We start from the raw sequence: 24,481 nt of genomic DNA, 5'->3' as shown, positions 1-24,481 counted from the left end.
ATCCTATAGTAGCCACTTGACCTACGCAGGACCCCTGCCCCTCCTCTGTGCAAAGTCATGTGCCAGGCTCATGGATTATCTAAAAATAGCCAAGAAGGTAGGGTAGGGGGAGAATATGGCAGATGAAGGGCGGTAGGTACATTTGTGACTAATCTCACAACACCTTCCACTGCTGATTTATGTAACCATAAACTAAAATTATTCATGTATCCATGCTGCTGTAGACTAGGGGAATTTAACCAGCAGCCAGACGCTATCCCTCCTATCCAGTGGTTTTGTTTGTGGGGGAGGAAGTGGGATACATCAGAATCACCTATGGGGCTCTTAGGGGCATCTGGATGGCTCAGTTGGTTAAGCTTCCGGTTCTTGATTTCAGCTCAGGTCATGATCTCAAGATTCCCGAGTTCCAGCCCCAAGTTGGGCTCCACGCTGACAGTGCAGAGCCTGCTTGGGATTCTCTTTCTCTCTCTCTCAAAATTAATAAACATTTAAAAAATTAAAAAAAAAAACAAGAATCACCTAGGGGGCTTTTAGAATCTACTCTTGGGTTTAGGAAGGTTTTGCTCTCCCTCTTCCCGTTCTGGAAGCTCAGAGCTCCTACAACTGCCCCACACTCCCTCCTCTCTACCCCACCCGCCCTGCTTCTGAAACATGGCCAGCAGGGTGGTCTCACTATTGCCTCTCCACCCAGGTCCCCCCAGAAAACAGCACGAACCCCGTGCAGGAGAGAGTCCTAGAAAACTCTGAGGGATCAGTCTCAAGGCGCATGTGCCTGATTAAACCCCTGAAGTCAATGCCTCCAGCTGTGTTTGTCCCTTGCGTGTCCTGCCAGCTTAGCTCCTCTGTGGGTTTCTGGAGGGAGGAACTTGGCCCTGTGGGTCCCGTGCAAGCCACACTCCCACACTGCCCGACCAGGGCCTGTTCAGGCGGAAGGGGTGAGGCTGCTGGTACCTGAGCCAGCAAAGCTCTTGATTTCTGGGGACTCTCCACATCTTCTGCCCTGACTGCTTGTTTTTAGAACATGTTCCACAAATACATCATTTGCTCCAGTACCCTGAACATAGCAAGCTTGTATCCACTTCCCTATTACAAATGGCAGCTCCCACCATCGTGGGGCTCCCTGACCCCCTCCCCTGCTTCATTTCTCTCTGAAGCACTATTGCCAGTAGACATAGACTTAATTGTACTATTTGTTCCTGGTCAGTCTGATTTATTAATTACACACCCATAAAGCATTTACAATGTGCTCGATGACATTTTTAAGAGCTTAAAAAAGATCAACTTGTGTCCTTACGAAGACGGGACATTTGTGCAGAGACAGGCATGCATAGAGGAAAGATGATGTGAAGTCACAGGGAGAAGACAGCCATCAACAAGCAAGGACAGAGGCTAGGAAGGGTCTGCCCCCAGCGCCCTCAGAAGGACAGGCCCTGCCCACCTTGATCTCAGACTTTTGGGCTCCAGAGCTGTGACACCACACGTTTCTGAACCCATCCCATCTGCAGCACTTTGCAACAGCAGCCCTGGACACCCACATAGATGTTCAGAATGCTACCCTCCCCTCTTCATTCCTGTTTCCACATCCTGTACCTAAGCCCTTGGGACCATACCCCCAGGGAGGGGGGTGCAAAAGAACCTCAGTGTTTCCTCCTAGCCATTCCTGGACCGGCTACTGCCAGGATGACTTCTCTGAAACTCTGTTCTCATGCCATCACTCTACAGGGAGACTCTTTCAGGAACTTCCCTTGTCTGGGAGACCAAGACCGTGTTCCCACTGCTGGCGGTCAGGACTCGGCCCAGACAGCACTTCCCAAAGCGGAGCTGAGAGGAAATGCTGGATGCGGGGGTTACCAGGCATGCCGAGGTGGGCGGGTTGGGGGGGCGGAAAAAAGGCTTTATCTGTTCAGACAAGTCTGCTTCCCTGTCGAATGAACTCAATCAGCCATCGCCTCTCTTTTCCCTTACAGTCGCCTCTCTCTTTTCCCTTACAGATATGTGCTGAGATTCTCCAAGAATCCAAGGGAGAGTTTCCCAGCTTACCTGTCTATGGAGCCTCCTTTCTGGGAGCATCTGTAACCATTCCTTCTCAGCTTTCCAGGCTAGAGATTTCAAATGCTAACTCTAAGTGTAGCTCTAAGCATTCACCATTGTATCCCTAGCACCTAAGAGAGTGGTGATATCAAATACTTGATGGACAGATGGATGGGTGGGTGGGTGTATGGATGGATGNATGGGTGGACGGGTGGATGGACGGATGGGTGGGTGGACGGATGGGTGGGTGGGTGGATGGTTGGTTGGGTGGGTGGGTGGATAGACGGTTGGATGGTTGGATGGACAGATGGACGGATAGATGGATGGGTGGGTGGATGGATGGGTGGACAGATGAATGGATGTGGCATCATCTCTCCTCTTGCAATCTTATTTATCAAACACCACCATGCTATTGTCTTGTTCACAATGGCCTATGGCCTCCCTGCTGTATGGACAGAACAAACCCTTTTAACCCCCTAATCTCCTTGCTAGACTTCCTCCCTTCCTGCTCCATTCAAGTGTTGCCATTCAAGACCCAGCTCAAATCTGACATCAGCTGTCTCAGCTGCTAGAGTCTTTACATATAAAAAGAATGTTTGTGGGGCACCCGGGTCAGTCAGTAGAGCTTTGGACTCTTGATTTCAGCTCAGGTCACGATCTCACGGTCGTGGGATCAAGCCCCGCAACAGGTTCTGTGCTGAGCAAGGAGCCTGCTTGGGATTCTCTTTCTCCCTCTGCCCCTCTCCCATGCTCAAGCGTGTGAGCTCTCTCTCCCTCTCTCTCAAAATGAATAAACATTTTTAAATAAAGTTTCTCTCTCTTCCCCTCTACCTCCCTCCCCTGCTTGCGCTCTCTCTCTAAAACAACAAAAAAACATGAAAAAGAATGTTTGTATCCTTACCTGTTCCGCTTCTTTTTATCCTGTCTCTGAAAGAGTTGAGGTTCTCACTTTGAAAACGCTAACCTGTGCCTCAGAGAACCCTACTTATGCAACACGTGTGTGCACATACCTTATCTTCCCTGCCACAGGACACGTTCCTTGAGGGAAATCAAGGTGTGTTCCCCACAGAACATTAAGCATATAACCAATAAGTATTTGCTAAGAACGTTAATCCTCTCTACCTTCCACAGGGACAGCAAAGCCCACTAATTATTGCACTTCTCCTCCTCCTCCTGTTTTTAATCTCTCTGCTCCTTGGTAACACCCTATCCTTTAAAATCCGAGGTTTCCCATCTTGAAAAAAAAGAAGTTTCCCCCCTGTATTTTCTAGCACCTTCCAACAAGAATTTAGTGTTTTTTCTTTGCCACCTGAAGGAATTCTACAGGACTGCATGGGCTTTCTGGTCACCCAGTCCCTCTTTCAGCCTGGCAGTTAGGTTTTTGTCTCTATGACCGGTTTCTGCGTCTCCGCTTTTTTCTCCCACTGGCCTCTAAAGTGAGCTGTTCCGCAAGCTTCCAGCCTCAGCTCCTCTCTCTGCCTTTTTTTTTTTTTTTTTTTTTTAATTTCTAGGAAAGAGAGAGACAGCGTGAGCAGGGGAGGGTCAGAGAGAGAGGGAGTCACAGACTGAAACAGGCTCCAGGCTCTGAGCTGGCAGTCAGCACAGAGCCCAACGCGGGGCTCGAACCCACAAACCGCGAGATCATGACCTAAGCGAAAGTCGGACGCTTAACCGACTAAACCACCCAGGCGCCCCCTCTCTCTGCTCTTCTACAAGGACTCTCTCCTTGGCAGTCTGGTCCACTCCTGAGGCTTCAACTGTAACATCCTAAATCAGCACCGAGTGCTGTGTTCTCTAGTACCTGCCGGGCATCGCCACAAATCTCACACCCCCCAAACTCTACAAACCTTTATCTCCTTTTTCTACAACCCACAAACAGAACTTAATCCCAGCAACACGTGAATCATATCTTCTATCCGAATTCTCTACTTACATTCTTGGTAGAAACATTTTCCAGTCACAGGCTTAAAATTTACCCTCATCTTCTCTCCAGTCCCCCTGGGGAGGGGGGACTGGTCATATGGGCCACTTACAACCCCCAGTAATTTCTATTGACCTATGTCTGGCATTCAAGGCTCTGGGGCCCTGGCTCCAACATATACCTCAGTCTTATCACCTAGGATCTCCTAATACTTCAGCTCCAGACAAAGTGTTTGTCAGTAGCTCTCAGAGCACTGACATATGCCACTCTTCCTGGCGGGGGTGCCCCTTGCCCTGCCTCACACACATCCTAGAATCTACTTCTGTGTCAGAAATGGTCACACCATGGACCTATTCAAACTGATGGCAAGGCCATGTAGCAAACTGGATAAAACGTTTATGAGACAGGGGCGCCTGGGTGGCTCAGTCAGTTGAGTGTCCAACTTCAGCTCAGGTCATGATCTCACAGTTCATGGGTTGAGCCCTGCATTGGGCAGATGGTGTGGAGCCTGCTTGGCTCTCTCTTTCTCTCTCTCTTTCTCTCCCCCTCATTCTCTCTCTCTCAAAATAAATAAACTTTAAAAATGTTGGTGAGATTACATAAGAAAAGCGAGCTCATTGACAGTTTTGTAATTACTCATATTAAAAAAAGTATCAGGGAAATACATCCAAATGGCAAAAAAAAAAAAAGGGTTATATTAAGAGCAGTGGAATTGTGAAAGAGTTTTTTCATTTTTCTACATTCTAAATTTTACTTACTGTGGTTTTTAAAGTATGTTTTTACTTTAGAATAGCTTTAGACTTACAGAGAACTGGAGAAGATGGTAGAGAGAGGTCCTGTACACCCTACACTCAATTTCCTTCATTATTAACATCTCGTGTTAGCATGATCCTTTCATCACAACTAACTAAACCAGTCCCTTCATGTGGTTTCTAAAACTTAAAAACAAAGAAAAAGAAAAAGAAAACCCTTTAGTTTGGTAAAACCAAATAATATAAATAGAGGAGGCGCTTTTGCTAGAGGTCAGTTTTTTAAAATGACAAAAATGAACACACCAAGTGTTGAATATTCTAAAGAGCAAATTATTAGCTTGCTTTTAAAGTCTGAGCTCTAGAGGGGCGTCTAGGTGGCTCAGCCGGTTAAGTGTCCAACTTCAGCTCAGGTCATGATCTCGCAGTCTGTGAGTTCCAGCCCTGCATCAGGCACTGTGCTGACAGCTCAGAGCCTGGAACCTGCTTCAGATTCTGTGTCTTTCTCTCTCTCTGCCCCTCCCCCACTCGTGTGTGTGCACGCGCGCACGTGCGCGCTCTCTCTCTCTCTCTCTCTCTCTCTCTCTCTCTCTCGCAAAAAGTGAATAAACATTAAAAAAAATTTAAAGTCTGAGCTCTAGAAACTAGAGTGTGGGGGTTTTTGTTTGTTTCTGTTTTTTGTTTTTTTTTTAATGTTTCTGCCCTAGTGAGTTTTCTTTGTTCTACCTGCCAAGTTGGTTTCAAAGAATTCTTCTGGATATCTAGCAGTTAGAACAAATCCTATAGATTACACAAATAAATAACTAACTGAAGTAGTGAGGTAGAGTCCTACTTTTCACAGGAATAGGAGACATTCTCTTTTAAAACAGAACTGGGGGAAAAAACCTCAAATAGGTTTCTTCCCTTTGTATTTGCTGAAAAATCTATTTTTCATCTTTTAGGATTGTCTTTACTTCATACAACCAGACCTAGGACACTAAAATTTAATTTCAAAAAACTAGTGAACAGCGTCCTAAGGTATACTCTGTACCTAATCTTAACTGGTTTTGGAAAATCCCTAAAAGCAAGCTAAACAAACACCATTCTTGTATCTTCGTGGGAGTCTGTATCATGTTACAAAACATGTGAGGGGCAAAACTTTGCCAAATAAATTGAGGAGCGCAAGAAAAGAAAATTTCATACTTTGGGTTCACTAAAGTGGTTTAAATGTAGTCAGTGCCAAAGTCAATCCTTAGACTGTAATTCCGAGGAAAATGCTGAGGATTAACAAACAAGAATATGAGGGGTGCCTGCATGGCTCAGTCGGTAAAGCACCCGATTTCAGCTCAGGTCATGGTCTCACGGTTTGGGAGTTCGAGTCCCGTGTCAGGCTCTGTGCTGACAGCTCAGAACCTGGAACCTGCTTCGGATTCTGTTTCCCTCTCTCTCTGCCCTCCCCCTTCAAAAATAAATAAACATTAAAAAATTACAAAAAATAAGCACATGATATTCACAGTCGGTGACTGAAGAGCCCCAAGCCAGAGTTAAAAGCGGGGTCACTGACCACTTTCAAGAGAGCTGTATATGATTAAAATAGACTGTTTTATCAACTACCGTACAACTCTGCATTACTGCAAAGGTGATTTGACCATCCAGGAGTGTCACTATTAATAACATATGACAGACTGACGTTTGACAAACAAGCCTAAACACAACTTCCAATTTGTCTTGCTAAGAATTAACTTGGTGTTACTGAACAGGCAGGACTGAACCAGCCAGCCATCGTGAGGCAAGACGGGCTTTTTGAGACATTTGACACTCTAAATATAGTTCAGCAGATGTGCGGCATTGTGCAATTTGGCTAATAAGCTCTGAGCGAGTGGAAAGAAATGGCCTGGACAGTACCAGAAGTGACTGAAACACACAGTGACCCAAGGGAGCTTCTGGAAGGATGTACCTCAGAAGGCGAACAGTGGAATGACAGGCAATTCTCAATTGTAGGGGTACATTTCTGTCCTATCTGAAGTTTAAGAGAACATTCTTTTACAATCAGAAAGCAACACATGGATTTGCTTTTTGGAAAAAGACAATAAAAATGATGTGACCAAGTTTGACTTCTGGTATCTGAAAAAAGTACAAGTTTTATAAAAAAAAAAAAAAAATTACAAAAACGGCATGGAACTATCCAGTTTGGTTGTGGCTTAACAAACGCTGATGGTCTGTGTTTAGCATACAGATAAATATTCCTTTCAAAGAACGGATTAAAGGTACCAGAGATACTGAAAGTCACAAGAGATGACATTCAATGGGGAAGCTTCAAGATAATTTCCAGGCTTATTTTATTACTTCAAAATCCTCTTCTTTCAAAGCTCTGGAAGAGAATCTCTAAGACTTTCCAGTTGGATTAGCATGTACCTAAGGGTGAAAATATAACCGAAATGATTTTTACCTGATGTTGTGTGTCGGAATTTGTCGGGCTGTTCAGAGTAACTGGATCACATTCCTCAGCTGGAGGGGGGAAAAGACACAAAGCTTGATAAGGAAAGGGCACGCTCTGCGGAGGGAGGCCTGTGATTGGGACTCGGTGCTATGTGTCGCTTTGACATCTGGTCAGCACGGTCCCTACTTACCCCTGAGGACTGAGCTTCAGTTCCCCGCCAGCCCAGTGAATCACTCAGACGAGCCGGTCACATCCTCCCTAGGGGACCAGGGATGCTCCCTCCTCTTGCTACCGCCACCCTCACCGCCTACAGGGCCCGGGGCTTGCTCTGTGCCCGAGGGCAGCCCCGTGGGATGTGAGCCTGCTTGTGTTCCCCTCCCCCAGGCTGTGAGGACAAGTGACTCCTGTCGATCTCATCTGTCCCGTGCCAGGCATGTGTGGCCATCCCCATAACCTCTGGGCAGGATCCCTCCCTCACCAATAGGGTGAACAGGAGGGCCTCCGAACAGCTGGCCTCGTGAACAGCGTGGTCCAACCACTATGGGAGACACTTCATCAGATGTAACTAACTTCCCCGGCGCAGAGACGCTGCCTGGGACAGAACTGCCGATCGCTGGCTGACTTGCACTTGGCCTGCGCAGCGTCGTGTATTGGCTTCGTTCGGTGTTTGTCCTCTCCTCCCACCTAAAATGTCCTCGTCCCCAAGGTGAAAACTGATATTGACTATACCCCCATGTGATGTGCTGTCAGGTTCAACTGATGGCTGGTGGGTGTGCTCTAAGGATTCCACCTATGAGCCAGGGTGCCTGGGCTCCGCGCAGCTGCTCACGGGACACTAAAGGACCCATCCTGCAGTCACGGGCCTGACGGTCCCATAACAATATGACCTTATTGGAGGTGGACCCAACCCCACGCAGACTGACTGGTGTTCCCTGGGGGAAGAGGCCCCTCCCCACAAGGTAGGCCTCCGAGCCTCTCCTTGTAAACACCTAGAAAGTCTGCACCCTGAATGATCAGAGACAGAAAGTGAACGCCGAGCCTTTATATGGTACAAGTAGAAACACCCCCAGGGAACCTGTACAGAAATCACAAAAAAACAAAGAAAAGGCAGGGCTGCGGCAAAGCTCGGTTTCAGTCCATCACCCGCTGGGCTGCGCAGCCACCTCTGCCTGGCTGCAACGAGCACCCTGATGGTCGGAGTTAGAGGGGAACCCCGCGGCACCCCTGTGGCTCGGGATGGGGTTAGCTCGAGCCTGACGCAAGCCCGGGGTCCTGAAACCAGAGGAAAGAAACCGCTGCCCAGGGAGAGCCCCAACCCCAGTGGTACTGATTTGAGGCTCTGTGGAGGAGGAGATGCAGAAATGTGAGCGGAGTGGAAGATTCCCCCACCTACCTGCACCCAGAGTTTATCCAGTGACGCAAAAAGGAAAGGGGACGGGAAATGAAAGAAAGACAGAAAGAATCCTGGACGCCAGGGAGGAGGAGAAGAAAGGAAAAAAGGACTACAAGCAGAGGTCCATAGTTTGACCCGATGGGAAACCCAACATTTACTAAAATAACTTACACAGCTAACAGGTAAGAGAGTGCGGAGACCTCGGTGGCTGACAAGGTCAGTTCTGAATGAGCTTTACTGTCTGCTGAAATGCACCCGCAAACCCTCAAGGACTTCATCAGTCCTGGGGCTCCAATGACAGTTACGCTTGGAGATGCCAGTAAAATGTAAACACGGGGTCCCCACGTGATCCTAGGAGAGTTCCTGAATGTGAAATAGGACAAATAGCCGCAACTCCCCCTTACCAAAAGAACTACAGTTTGGCCTCATTTTCCCACAGTCACAGCACCCACTGCCTTAGATTACCCCCGTGGGCATGGTGGTTCCAACCCGACAAATTCATATTAAATTAAATCTTTACAGTTAGAAATTGATTTGAACAAAATGAGACTCTGTGGACTTCTCAGTTCAAATACCTAACATGGCCCAACAGAAATTAAACAGGACCTTCAAAGATCAAAACTTACGGTATAAAACCTGATGAGTGAAGGGAGGATTGCCTGCTACTTCTCCATTTAATAGCTGAATCTGGCCTGTTCTTAAACCCGAAAGACAATGAACGGTGTCCCACAGTACCTTACTGTGATCTTAATACAGGGTTCCTGTCCTTCAAGGTCCCAGACCCAGTACCCAGTATTGTTTGAAATTACTGACTCCATCCCACCAGCCACTAATAAATATCTGGCGATTACCAATTTGGCTAATATGTTCTGTTCAGTGTCTATTTTAGCAACTTCTCAGGTGCCACGCACCTTCATCTCCAAAGGCACCCATACATGGTGACCAGGCTACATATGGGGTACCTAACAACCTTGCCCTAGCACACAGTCTTTGCAGACAAGCTCTTTTTTAAAAATTTTTTAATGTTTTATTTATTTCTGAGAGAGAGAGAGAGACAGCGTGAGCAGGGGAGGGTCAGAGAGAGAGGGAGATACAGAATCTGAAACAGGCTCCAGGCTCTGAGCTGGCTGTCAGCAGAGTCCGACGCGGGGCTCAAACCCATGAACCATGAGATCATGACCTGAGCCAAAGCTGGATGCTTAACTGACTGAGCCACCCAGGCGCCCCTTTGCAGGCAAGCTCTTAACTGCACCCAACCTTCTTCAGGATCATGGGTATGCCACTACATGGATGACATCCTCCTCCAAGGATATCCATTTGATATATTCATCCAAGCCATACAAATCTCCACAAAAGAGCTCACAGAAAGGGATCAGGACGTTGGCCTCCACACAGTGCACGGCCCAACCACCGTGGTTAAATTCCCGAGAATCTTTTGGTAAACTAAGGGCAACTCCATCTCTGACATGGTCAATAAAGAGTTATGAAAATAGNAGTTCAAGCCCCATGTCGGGCTCTGTTTTCACAGCTCAGAGCCTAGAGCCTGCTTCGGATTCTGTATCTCCCTCTCTCTCTGCTCCTCCCCAACTCATGGTCTGTCTCTGTCTCTCAAAAATAAATAAATGTTAAAAAATTAAAATAAAAAAGAGCTACAAAAGTAAAAAACAAAAACAAAACTTTAAGGGATGCCTGGGTGGCTCAGTCAGCTGAGCGTCTGACTCTTGATTTCGGCTCAAGTCATGGTCCCAGGGTTATGGGACCTTCGTCATGCTCTGTGCTGAGCATGGAAGCCTGTTTAGGAAACCCTCATATCCCCTCTCTCTCTTCCTCTCTGCCCCTTCCCTACTCATTCTCTCTGTGAAATAAAATAAAAAATAAAGAGTTATGGACCCTGTCAGTGACTAATACAAGTTAATACAAGTCCAACATCTAGTTTGCGGGGCGTTCTGGTGGCAATGTATTCCTCATTTACATATTTTACTAATTCCCACTGATGCAGTTACTTGTAAACTGCTCCATCATAAATTTGGCCCTGTCTAACAAAAGCCTACAACACACATTCCCAGAGACCCCTTCACAGTTTAAACGACCTCCTCATATCTCCCCTGAAGTCTCTGGACCACCCATGACAGCCATATGCTGTCTACGTGCTTCTGAAGCATGAAACTGCCCTGCTAGACCCTTCTCTCTATACAGCAGCAGGGCAGCGACCGCCGGCTGCATGCCGGGCTCTTCCAGAAGTAGAGGCTCTCCCTGACCCTGCATCTGTAAGCCTCCATACCCTGCTGCCCATTATGCCTTGGGTCACAGAAGCAGCTCTCTACAAGCTCGACCTGGCTACTGAGACCTCACTGCTACTGAGTGGAGCCAAAGGTGGGCCTCCTGGCATATTCCACCCATAGGAGGGCGTGGCCTCCACTATCCTCAGGCTCTCTGCAGATGCCACGGTGCTGGAGGAAGTCACCCTTCTCACATTCCCGAGTTACCTGGGGAGTCCCTTCAGATCAACCGAGCGAACAGCAGTGGGAATTTGTAGATTTTACAGGTGTTATCACCACCATCATACGTGCTGGCGCTTATGCTTTCCAGCCCTTAGTCAACACGTTCCTGATAAAAGACTGCCAGACTCCAGCTGGTTATCTTAGTGCTGGATGGCCTGACAAATGGCCCAACAAAATGGCTCCGTCCGCACTTTTTTTTTTTTAATACAAACTCTTAGACCACTGCCTAAGACCTGCACATTCTGGGACAGAACTCCGGGAATCTCTTGCCTCACAGATGAAGAGAATATAAATCAAGGTAAAGATGTCTCTACACATAGTAAGGCCACACTATCAGGCCTCACTAGAATATTCTCTATCCCCTTTGGAGTTCCAGACATTACTGCTGGTGACCAAGACATTCATTTCACTTCTTAGGACACAATGCCCGGCTCTAAAAGAAGCTACTCGATGGAATTTCCATCTACTGTCTAGGCAACAGGTTAAATCAAAAGGGATGATGAGCGCCTCACAGAATTCCTGTTTTAGTTACAGAGTGCAAATAGAGCTCTTGCCAATTGTCACAGGCATTGGTTATCTTAAAAAAAAGTTTTTTTAAATATTTATTTCTGAAAGAGAGCGTGAGTGGGGGAGGGGCAGAGAGAGAGAGAGGGAGACACAGAATCGGAAGCTGAGGTGTCAGCATAGAGCCTGATTCAGGGCTTGAACCCATGAAACTTGAGATCATGACCTGAGCCAAGGTCAGACACTTAATCTACTGAGCCACCCAGTAGGTTGGCTGGCATTGGTAACCTGAATTTAGGTAACCTGGCATTGGTTACCTAAATTCCTGCCCCCATTATACCAGTGCCATACTGCATGGCCCACCCTCTCCTGGTCGAGTGTCTGGTGTGTTTTTTAGGGAGGCCCTTCTCTACCCTCTAAGTCCCAATCATCACTAAGATTTAAATCTATGTCAAGGTCATCACAGAGTCAACTGTGGTGTAAGATCTAAGACTAAGACTCAATATCTGTCTTGACATCTGGTAAAAATCAGGAGGTGCAAGCCTTCCGCACAGCTGCTCTGTGGACCAGGTCCCCTAGGTGAACACCAGGCACGGTCCCTACTTACCCCTGAGGACTGCGTTTCAGTTCCCCACCTGCCCACACAATTACTCAGATGAACTGGTCACATCCTCCCTGGGGAACCAGGGACGCTCCCTCCTCTTGTTACCACCACCCTTACCGCCTACAGCCCCTAGTGGCTTGTTCTGTTCCCAAGGGCAGCCCTGTGGGATGTGACCCTGCGTGGCTTGCAGTGTCCCCCTCCCCCAAGCTGTGAGTGTGACTCCTGTCAATCTCATCTGTCCAGTGTCAGGCATGTGTGGCCATCCCCATAACCCCTGGGCAGGATCCCTCCCTCCCCAGGGGTGAATAAGAGGCACTGCAGACACATTCCCCTCTGTTTAACATCACAACAAATTCCTCCGTGCTCATTCGTCTGTCTGACATTTTACCAAGCCTTTCGGATTAGCACAGGGTGGGATTATAGTTGTCTTAATAGTTCACCCTCCTAAAAGCCAAAGCCATGTCAGTTCTATTGTCTAAGTGGGGATTGCCAGCAAAAGTCAAAGGGACCTGACGTGCATGTGAAACGTTTTAACACGTTTCAAAAAATGGACTTTGGGAAGGAACCTCCATGCTTAGGGCTATCTGACACAGGTGTTAACTTCACGGCTCCCGATTACAGTGAAGATGGCACAGGTATGTTAAAAACTGACTGGGGTCCATCGGGTTTTAATCTTTAACTACAGAATTTGTTCCTGCACGCTAACCTTGAAAGTTGACAGAAATACAGAACGTTATGAAAGAAAGGTCTATGTTGATTTTTAGAGGTATAAAGTTTTAAATAAAGAATCAATTATCAGGGTCCAACAGCTAAGACCGAATGAGAGATTGATTGAGTCATCTCTTTACATCCATTAACATTCATTCACCTATTAAGCGCTGGGTTGCTGGATTTGTTCAAACCAGGAGCTACTGCATTCATTGCCTCCTATACAATTCCTGCGAGAGTAAAGGGCAATCTTTCCCCTTAATAGTATTATCTGAGAAATGTATTTACTTATCTATAGATTTTTGAAAATAAATGTTTATTCTTTTTAGAGAGAGACAGTGTGAGTGGGGGAAGGGAGACAGGAGGAGACACAGAATCTCAAGCAGGCTCCAGGCTCTGTACTGACCGCAGAGATCCCTACGCGGGGCTCGAACTCAAGGAACCACGAGACCATGACCTGAGCCGAAGTTGGACGCTCAACTGACTCAGCCACCCAGGCGTCCCTATCTGAGAAATTTAAACTAAAAGCATGTTTTTTGTTTGTTTGTTTTTTTACTAAGCTTCTACATGTTATCTTTCAAAGGGAGAGCAGCAGAGATATTGCCTCGGCCTGAGTTTCTCAGGATAGCCCCCAGCATTCTGACATCTATCTGAATGAAGTACCTCTGGGGCTTGTTAACAATGCAGATTCCTGGGCTCCACACCAGACTTCCTTAACCAGAATCTCAGGGACCCCAGAGAGTCTGACATCCCACAGGCACCCCCCGGCATTCTGATGCACACTCCGGCAGAAAGTCACGGACACGTGATTTCAGTCACACTGATCCTCAGAGTGGCTAGCGTCACAACTGCCAACTCAGCATTTTTGTAGAAACATGGCTGCTCTCCCCGTAGGATGGAAACTTGAACTTAAGTAGTTACTTGTGTGAAGTGGTGCACCCCAAACATTCCCATGGTCCTTATCGCTCTCGCTCCTCTCTGCCCTCCACAACAGAAAAAAAGAAATTTGCAGGGTGGTCACCTTTGTATTCAAATCACAATCTGGGGGAGGGGGATTGACCTGGGAATGTATTGTAACTGGAGGTTCCCAACAGAGTTCCAGTCAAGGTTGAGAGGGAGGGAATGAATTTATGGATTAAGCAGGACCAAGACACAGCAAATCATGCAGGTAGGAGGGGTGTTTAGTTTCCTATCAGAACAAGGAAGCCTATCAGCAAAATGCTGTCAATCTAATGAGGTGAGAGATCGTATAAAATAGAGCAAATTGGCTTGCTAGTTTTAGGGCAAACTATTTTTTTATGTTTATTTATTTTGAGAGAGAACACGCATGGGAGAGAGGGAGAGAGAGAGAATCTCAAGCAGGCTCTGCACTGCAAGCGCAGAACCAGACTCAGGGCTCGACCTCACAAACCATGAGATCATGACCTGAGCTGAAATCAAAAGTTGGACACCTGATCGACTGAGCCACACAGGTGCCCCTAGGGCAAACACTTTTATTTCTGATTTATTTTAGTGAGTTCTTTCACATTTGTTTATTTTTTCCTAACGTTTTCAAGTGGAACCACTACTTCTACATTTAGTTAAATTGTCCTAAAAGGTCTCCAAATATCATCTATGCTTGAGTTCAAATTCCTCAAATTCAGGAACAACAGAATTAGTTTGCTTTACTTCTCATTAGCTTAAAATTCACCATAAAATATTTTGAATAAGAGAAAAGAGCAGTAATACTAGAGAAAAAGATGATAAAAGCTTGATTGATTTATGATGTATTTATGTCCAATTTCCCCTCACTGGGAATAGTGACCCAAAAAAATCAGAATTCTCTTCCCAAACACATTTTTTTCTCAAAATGTGAAGAGTTACATTCCCTTCAGAACACTTAATCCAGTAGTTTCTACAAGATATAAGGAACTCTGTGATATAAAATAAGCCTCATTCACATCAAAAACCATACAATCTCATCCTTTTTAATGGCTGTGTAATATTCTATCACACACATATACACACACATACACACACCCTCCTTATCCATCTGTCAATGGATATTTGGGTTGCTTCCATATCTTAACTATTGTAAATATACTGTAATAAACATAAGAGTGCATAGATATTTTCGGATTTGTGTTTTCATTGTCTCTGGATAAATACCCAGCTGTGGAATTATTGGATCATATGGTATCTCTATTTTTAATTTTTTGAGGATCCCTCCCCACTCTTCTGCACTATGATATATACCTAAAACTAACGCATCAACTATTCTGAAATGAAAAATTATAAATAAGACTTAATAAAATAAGTCTCACTCTTATATTAGTCTTGAGTTTAGTGCCTGCAGACTCTCCCAGTAAAGCTCTCATAAAAGATGCCTGACAGATGAACCCTGATAGAATGAACCCTCTGAAATCTCTAAAATCAGGGGAGGAGGAAGTTGCTCATTTGTTTCTGATACGAACACAAGTTAAACAACATGTTTCATCTCAAAAACATGGTGATCACTGAAATCGCACTAGATTTCCACAGTTGATTAATGGTAAAACTATATTATTCAGAACTACTCTGGTCTGGACTGTGTTAAGAAACAGTTTTATCGTGAATGCAGTAGGAATATTCTAGAAGTATAATAAAGGTTTTGTGAAACATACTGAATCTGCCTAAGAAAATAAATTTTGAAGACTTTTTAACCATATGGAAATTGTTCAGGCTAATTATAGATAAATCCTCTGTTAAATAAAGCAGGACCCCCTCAAATTCACTTAAACACTGTAAGTCTGACTCTGGACTTCATTAGATTGCATTTACTTTGAAATCTATAAATTCATCTCTGATTCATATGGGTTTTCTTTCCCTAAAAACATTTACAGTGAGAAAAGTACCACACATGTTTAATGATTATATTGGCCTCATTGGTATGTTTAAAAAAAATACTAGCAGGGGCACCTGGGGGGCTCAATCAGTTAAGTGTCTGACTTTGGTTCAGGTCACGATCTTATGGTTTGTGAGTCTGAGCCTCACGTCAGGCTCTGCGCTGACAGCTCAGAGCCTGGATCCTGCTTCGGAGTCTGTGTCTCCATCTCTTTCTGCCCCTCCTCTGCTTGTGCTCTCTCTCTTTCTCTCAAAAATAAATATTAAACATTTTTTTAAATACTAACAGTTATTAAATCACAGATATTATTGAATACAAACATTGGAATAACTTTTGCAACTTCTGGACATTAGTATAAGATGATGTGTTTCTTTGGAGATGAGAAATTATGTGCTTAATAATATTGTTCTCCAGGTGCTTGGGTGGCTCAGTCAATTGAGTGTCTAACTCATCCAACTCTTGATTTTGGCTCAGGTCATCATCCCAGGTCATGGGATTGAGCCCTGCATTGGGCTCTGTGCTAAGAGCCTGCTTACGGTTCTCTCTCTCCCTCTGCCCCTCTCCCCCACTCACACTTGCATGCTCGCTTTGATATTAAAATAATAATAATAATAATAATAGATAATATCATCGTCCGTGAATAAGGATAGAAGAAAGATCTAGTCACATTTCTTACAAAGGTGGTTTTCACAGTCATGTTACTTGTAAATTCATTACCATTTGGATTAGGGTTTTGTAAACCTCAAATTCTAGGAGAAACCCAATAGTACAGTTACTGTACTAGGAGGTTGCTAAGCAACCAGTCTTTTTTTTCCCCCAAAACAGGAAGTCATGTTTAAGGGTGTTAAAAACCAGCTTTAGACAGATCGAACCATGACACTGCAGTCTCAGAGTCACTGCAGCTCTGTGGCTGTCTCAAACGGTGCCACTTTTGCCACGGCGCTAGGAAAGCATCCTCGACCCTGAGTTTTCCTACTTTTTTTGTTGCCAGATTTTCCTCCACCATCTGATGCTCACCTGTGCTCATTTCACTGAATTTTTTAAAAAATATTTATTTATTTTTGAGAGAGACATAGAGCATGAGCAGGGGAGGGGCAGAGAGAGAGCGAGCCAGAGCCTCTGAAGCAGGCTCCAGGTTCCGAGTTGTCAGCACAGAGCTTGATGTGGGGCTCGAACCCACGAATGGGAAGATCATGACCTGAGCCCAAGTGGGACGCTTAACTGAAGGAGCCACCCAGGTGCCCCCATATCACTGAATTCTCACGAGCACCATGGGAGGGATGATAACACTGTCCTCCTACACTACAGGCAGGTAACTGGGACCGGGAGATATAGAATCACCTGCTTCGGGCACTCAGAGTCCAGCAGGTGGTGGTCTGCCTTCAGTTCTGTTCTCTTGGTCTATGTGCCCCCCTGGTGGACACACCAAATCCTTGAAACATCTTAGGCAGGCTCTATTTATTTTTTGGAAAGAGAGAGAGAGAGAGCAAGCACAGGGTAGAGAGACAGGGGAGAGGGAGAGAATCCCAAGCACTGCAGAGGCTGATGCAGGGCTCGATTCCACAACCCTGGGATCACGGCCTGAGCTGAATCAAGAGTCGATGGTCAACCAACTGAGCCATGAGGTGCCCCAGGCAGTCTCTTAAAGTGAGGTCTGCATCCCAACCCCTCAGGTGTGCGATTACACACAGGTGCCTGAGCCTGACCCTAGACCTAGCACATCGTGATTTCAGAGCAGCCGGGCCCAGAATCTGCATTATGAGCGAGCCCCCCCCACACTCCCAGATGATTCTTCTGTGCCCCTAAAGTCTAAGAAACCCCTTCAAGGCTGCTTCCCATGTGTCCTTGGCTTCCTGGCTTGCACCTTTCACCTTCTTGCTGAATTAAATTGTCAAATCACAGTCTGGAGGATTCAGGACACTTAGAAGTCCTTCACCCACAGGGGAAAGGAGGACGTGAACTAGCCAGAAGGCTCCCCTACTATAGCCAGGATTTGGACTCAATCCTGGCCTTTGGTCTCTTTTCCCTACATCGCTGCCTAGGACATGCACAGGGGGCAAAAGGAATGAAACTCTAACAGTGTAATCTCTGGGTGCAAGGAGAAGAGTCTGCTGAATAAGGAATGGAGGGGAGAGGAGCCTTGGCAACACCCTAGACTCAATCCCAGGTGGGCCCCGGCAGGGAGCTCCCTCCCAACTCTCCAGTCCGGTGACCCTATGATCACCCCGTCACAAAGACTGCCAGGAAAACCCATGTTCATGGGTGCTGGGAAGCCCTACCTCTCCAGGAAGCCGGGGGCCCCTGCCATCTCTGAAGCTGGTCAGATCTGGTAGCCCTCCACCCCCCTCACTCCGGGTGGTCAGCAGAGCACGAGGCAAATGCTCCAGTCGGGCGAGCAGCAGCTCGGTCTCCATGACAGATACAGCTTTGCAGACCGCCCCACAGGAGAAATCAGAAAAATGGCTGGTCTGTACTGAGCCTAAAACATTAGCTTGTGAATTACAATAGATAGGTTTCTGGGTGGGTTTCTGTTTGTTTGTTTTCTGCTTTGGGGCCTGACAAGCATCTTTTGCCCCTCTGTCTAATAAGAGAACCCTCCTTCCTGTGGTTTGGGTAGAACTAACTCAGCGCTCTCCCCTACCCAACCTCAAGGCTCAGACCTGACCAATGCCTCCTTCATCCTCCTGACGGCAACAGCGGACTCACAGATGGCCACGTGACCCAAACTTCCCATATGACAGTCATCCCCAGAATTATGTGGGTGTTGGAGGAAAGCCCCCCCACCTTGCTCCACCATCATGAGGGGTGTTGTGTAAAGCCACGGGCATTGGTGACCACCTTTTCCATCATGAATGGAAAGTCTACCCAAAACTGGAGCCAACACAGATGAAGACAGAGCCATGAAAGAGACAGAGAGGCTGAGCCTGCAAGCATCGTTTAAATGCTTGGACTCATCAGTGTCCAAAGACCCTAATGGTCCCTCCTCCCTTTTTTAAAATTAACAGTAGATTTCTGTTACTTGCAACCTGGAGTCCTGGCTATCTTCATTTTATGCATGTGAAAAACACCACAGGAATTTAATGTCTAATTTCTAATGAAATAACTCATAGACTTGAATACGAAAATCCACGCCTGAGATCAACAAATCATCAGCTAAATTATCGGTATGTTTCTGTTCTACACTTTTACATAATGAGAAATTACTTTGACTGGTGCTTTGTTCAAGATATTGAAATAATCACAAGTTCAAGTAGTTATATTATAACTGTACATACCTTTAGGGAGTCCCGTATCTTGAATGGGGTATTTGTCTGACTGTGGAAACCAACAAAAGAGGAGAGTTATTTTTAAACACCGTAGTCAATTGTAAGATCAAAGTGAAAAGAAAGCTTTGTTTGGGGGAAGTCATGATTTTAGTTTAAAACCTTGCAAGTTTCTAACCGTGGGTTTATCAACGGGCCTGACCCATTGCTTGTTTTTATTCTTAGTTCATAAAAAATGAAATCCAGGTTGACAAGAGATTAATGTTGGAACATGAGACAGAATAAGGCTTCTCAATTTCCTCAGCTCTGACCACCAAACCACACTTCCTGTCTCTTCTGCAGAGTTATTTTCCCTATTTCCTGTAGTTTAAAATTGAGGAACAATTTTATGTTTTCGTGAATTATGGGGATAGACCCATATCCTGTCGTCATTTCTGTGATATTCGTTTGGGTCAATAAGCCTGTGTGCCGGGTGGGACTCGCTATTGGAGAGCCTTGTCCTGGGTTGACTGGGACAGCATTCAAAAGCCAACCATCCCCACTGACCTACACAAAGATTCACAAAGATCTACTCATTATGAATGACCACACACATTTTCCTCAATGCCCTGGATGAGGGCAAATGCATTGGAAGGAATTCAAAGTAGCAAAGGCTTTTGCAATCACGTATGTCTTTGTTTGTACCTCCACGCAGGTATCTAACGTTCTGGATACTCTGACTTCCGATTAAAGAATGTAGTCATTCTCTGATGACTTACGTAAGAGGAGTGAGAATGTGCCCAGTCTCCCTATCTTGTCCCCTAACCCCTATTTTAGCTCCCACCCTCCATCTGGGCCTTTGGGTGCACACCCTCCAAGCTTAAAAAAAAAAGAAAGTTACACCTTTCAATTTGCTGGTAGGTCTCACACATGTCCTCCTGTGACAGAGAAGAAACAAATGTGGAACCAAAGATTTTGTTTTAAATCTCTTTCCTTACAGCTTCTTTGGAGCTGAACAGTGAAGTTTCAGAACTTCTAGAAGCCTCAAACTCCTCTTCCACAGAAGAAATCAATCAATTATGGAGAACGTAAAAAGTCAAGTTTTCCCTCAGACTAAATTGTTCTTGATACTCTGTTCTCCAGAGCATGGGACACACCCCTGTCCTAGAACACTTATCAGGCTGTTGTTAAAGTATATAGTTGTTTGTCTCCTGGAGCAAACTCAGAGTTTTTCGAGAGAAGGAACTATGATCTTTGCAACCCCTTACTTTGACTCAGTGTTAACTGAACATCTACCAAAAGTCTGCATGAACGAACAGGCCAGAGCAAACGCAGGTTTCCTGGAAAGACAGACACTTGAGCTGGAGAATGCTCAAGAGCTCAGGTGACCAAGAGAAAGAAACACAGTAATTAAAGAGGGTGGACACAGAGGAGCAAGTCCAGGTGGTCTGGAGAGTGACAGGTGTAGAAGACCCGTCAGCCTGAAGCAGAGATGCATGCTGGAGGGGAACAGGGCTGGATACGACAATGATGGAGCCATTTGACATGGAAGACCCGGGAAGCGAGGTGGGAATGATTTAACGGGTGCCATTCTAGGTGTGTGGGAAGCTTGGCCCCTCCAACTGTGCATGGTAAGATGTTCAGCACAGTCTTGTAGAAACTCAGACAAGCAAATGATTTCAGCCCAGTGCGATCAAAAGTAGGAGTTGGGCTGTGGAGAAGGGGACCCCAGGGTGAGGCAAAGAAAGTGTCACAGGTCAGGGAGGCTTGAACTGAGAAGAGGAGGAAATACAGGAGTTCATTAGGTGAGGAAGCAGGGAGATTTTCCTCGCTGGATGGAGCAGCGAGGAAAATCCTATCCTAGGAAGGTGAGAAGGCATGGATGGGGTGTTTTGGGAGCAGAAGATAGCTACACACGCCTGGCTCGCCAGGAGGGATGCTGAGATGAGGTCATGGGGACTGCATGTGGCACTTTGAAGAGTACAGGCTTAATCCCAGGAGCAGCTGCCATGTGATGGCTTGATGTGCAGCTCCCCCCACAAAACCTGTCAAAGTCCTAATGCCCAGCACCTCTGAATGTGACCTCATTCGGAAATGGGGTCACTACAGATGAAGGACTAGTTAAGATGAGATCACACTGCGGGGGGGGAGCAGGTCCTCAATCTGAGATGACCTGTGTCCTTATAAGAGATGAAACTCAGAGACACAGAGCCACAGGGGGAATTCAGCCACGTGCCAATCCTCGGGGTTGGGGGGGACACGCAGGGGTGCAGCTCCGAGCCAAGGGCCACTGCGGGTTGCCGACAACCTCACAGATTGGCAGAGAGGAGAAAGGGTTCTTCCTCCACGGGTTTCGGGGGGAAATGGCCCTGCCAACACTTGGGTTTGGCTTCTCACCTCCAGAAGCTTGGGGCATTTAGGTCACCCACTACGTGGTCCCCTGGTGCAGCCACCCCCACAAACCGACCCAGGGAAGGCTTGGAAAAATCACTCTGGCCCAGCGTGAAGAAGTGATCAGAGGTAGCTGTGACCCAAAACAAGAGGGGAGAACTTGATGTCGGGAAGAGAGCGGGAATCCCAGGGGAGCACAGGCCAGGCACTGGGGAGGGGACAGGAAGGACCAACTGAGTAACACCCAGTAGAGGAGAGGCCGAGGGCTCTTGTAAGGGACCACAGCACCAGGGATAACAGCAAAGATCCACAGCACCTCTCCGTGTCCCGTCCTTATGGGATGCAGGGCGGGGAATTTTTTCATATTGATTTCCACCGTGTGTCCAGCTCTGTCCCCTGTACTCACTTAGAAAACTGTGCAATGCTGATGAAAGACATGAGAACAAACATCTCAGGACTTTGAGACACTGTGGTGTCACATGAATCACCAAAGACTTAAAGACATTACATTGAATTATACTGTTTAATTATATTGTTTATGCATTTATGTCATTGTAACTAAATTAGTTCATCAGAATTGTTCATGACTTGTATTTCCCTGATGAGGAGGGATGCTGAGCATCATTNAGCACTGGGTGCTATATGGAAACCAACTTGACAATAAACTCTTTAAAAAAAAATTGTTCATGACTGGGCAGTTCCTCTCCTCCAAATGCTGAAAGAAAGAAAAGAAAGAAAGAAAAAAAGAAAGGGGGGAGGGCAGGCAGGAGGGAGGGATGGAAAGAAGGAAAAAAGAAAGAAGAAGGAAGGAAGAGAGGCACCTGGGTGGCTCAGTCGGTTGAGTGTCCAACTTTGGCTCAGGTCATGATCTCACTATCTGTGGGTTCGAGCCCCGCGTCGGGCTCTGTGCTGACAGCTAGCTCAGAGCCCGGAGCCTGTTTCGAATTGTGTCTCCCTCTCTCTCTGACCCTCCCCTGCTCACACTGTCTCTCTCTGACTCTCAAAAATAAATAAAAAAATTAAAAAAAAAACATTAAAAAAAACAAAGAAGAAGGAAGAAAAAAAAGAGGAAGGGAGGAAGAAAGGAAGGAAGAAGGAAGAAAGGAAGGAAGGAAGGAAGAATAGAAGAAAGGAAGAAAGAAAACATGTCACATACTATATACATAAATAACACATGAAATGTTGCCAAAGGCACTGACTGGATCATAAAACAAGAAGCGGTACCACATAGGAGAGCAGGGCTCCAGTCTGGGTGATTTTATACAAATCAGTTAACTTTCATTGCCTCATCTGTAGCATGGGGAGGGGGGTGGGGGGAGGGGAAGAGCTGTCCTACTATCTCACAGCTTATCTGAAGGATGAAGAATGATGTATGAAAATCCTTGGTAAACCTTAAACAGTAGACATAGTACCGAGTGGTTATGGGAAGGCAGGGCAGGGACCTGAAGCCAGCCGCTGGGTTTGAATGGGTTTGAATTCGCCCGGGCCGCTTCCAAGTTGGGCTACTTAACCTCACCCTCTGTGCTTCAGTAAAACAGGCAGTGCTTACCTGATAGGGCGTTTGCAGGGATTAAATGCAGTAACACATGCAAATCAAATAGTGTATGCTTATCTGGTGAGTAGGAGCCCCCAGTTACTGGAAGGCAGACCTGTTGCTTCCTTCAATCTCACATGAGATATTTTGAATTCGGAAGAGGAAGTTAAAAGGAGGCAGACAAGTATACAAAGACTTGACGTAATCTAAGCAGATCACTTCTGGCATGCGCCAAACAAGAGCAGAGCCTAATACGATTTTTAGTCTTGGAGAAACCCAAAGTTTATTACATCACAGAGAACACGGTGATAAATTTATCTTGGGGAAACCTTACTCTGGGTTTTCTGATCTTCATGAAAATACTGAGCCATGAAAATGCAACAAAGGGGAAAAAATAACAAGAGTTATCGCTATTAACGTAAACTGTGTCACCTACCACGTTAAAGGATAAAGTGCTAGGGTCCGTGTCTTCCACTGGCTCCTTTGTCATATGATCTGTGGGGGGCGACAAAAAAGGAGAGCATTTAATTTAAGAGCACAAAGATGTCCTTTGAGAACTGTCTTCACAGCGATGCAAACCACACTAATCAGGTTGGAGAAACACTTACTTTCAATCACTGCTGAAAACAACATCAGGAGGAATGGGATCAGACTGCACCAAGAAACAGATAAAGACAAATAAACTTTTTTTTTTTTTTTTAAAAACACCAGATTTTGGGACAGTTTGCTTGTAGACCCCTACACACACTCAGAGTTATAAATAGCCATGAGCTACGCGGATGTGGTTCTCAGGACTCTGTGGCACACTGGATTTGATGATCACTTTGACCTCTGGTTCTCTCCACTTCCTACTCTTTTATAATTCATATTTTAAAATATTTTTAGTGTTTTATTTATTTTTGAGAGAGAGAGAGGGAGTGCACTGGGTTGAGGCACAGAGAGAGGGAGACAACAGAATCCGAAACAGGCTCCAGGCTCCGAGCTGTCACCACAGAGCCAGACATGGGGCTTGAATCCATGAACCACAAGATCGTGACCTGAATTGAAGTTAGCCGCTTAACCGACTGAGCTACGCTGGCACCCCTCATTTTTATAATTTTAAAATACTATGCATCTGGATGTGGTTTATGCAAATTAATAGTCAGAAATACCTCCCAGTATCAGTATCAAAAAAAAAGTGATTTCGTTTCCCAATATTTTGCTTCTTAATTACCACTTGTCACATTTAAGGAATTGAATGAGGAAATACAGAAAAAGGGATAAGTCTTAGTCGAAGCCACGACTATATCTTAAGACTGTGTGTAAATTAGAAAAAAAGCTCCCCCTCTCCAAGACACTTTATCAGATATGTCAGAAAACCATCTTAATAAAGAACCAAATCTGTTTGAGTGGGGGAGGGGGGAGGGCAGCCTCTAGATTTGTGCAGTGCACAACCTATGAAACTCTAAGTGGCAGCCTTGGGTCAGCCAACATTCAACTTTATTTTTTCCCCCCAGATCCTCATTAAGTATACACTGGACCAGGCACTAGATCCAGAAAATGCCTTAGGGGATCCAAATGAGCATAGCAAGGTGATTTATTGAGATAATAATTTGTGCTTGTTCTCCCTAGATGCTTCCCT

The 24,481-nt window shown here is 45.8% G+C and overlaps 1 protein-coding gene across 2 annotated transcripts in view; it reads right to left on the bottom strand.

Moving 5' to 3' along the window:
* The window catches only part of EDARADD (EDAR associated via death domain), a 55,155-nt gene extending 31,803 nt beyond the window's left edge, over positions 1–23,352 (bottom strand). For both annotated transcript variants that reach the window (XM_077751712.1, XM_077751714.1), the window contains exons 1-3: positions 23,297–23,352; positions 18,969–19,008; positions 7,130–7,188 (exon numbers count right to left, since the gene is read on the bottom strand). In XM_077751712.1, coding sequence (XP_077607838.1) covers positions 7,130–7,188; positions 18,969–19,008; positions 23,297–23,350 — 153 coding nt within the window. In that variant the 5' untranslated portion in view covers positions 23,351–23,352. The remainder of the gene's footprint in view (positions 1–7,129; positions 7,189–18,968; positions 19,009–23,296) is intronic.
* Between the last annotated feature and the right edge of the window lie 1,129 nt (positions 23,353–24,481).

The sequence above is a fragment of the Crocuta crocuta genome, unplaced genomic scaffold (assembly GCF_008692635.1).
Source record: "Crocuta crocuta isolate KB4526 unplaced genomic scaffold, BGI_CrCroc_1.0 scaffold59-1, whole genome shotgun sequence".
Classification (NCBI taxonomy): Eukaryota; Metazoa; Chordata; class Mammalia; order Carnivora; family Hyaenidae; genus Crocuta; species Crocuta crocuta.
Note: the sequence above shows the minus strand (reverse complement) of the source record. Positions and strands in the feature narration are given on the sequence as shown.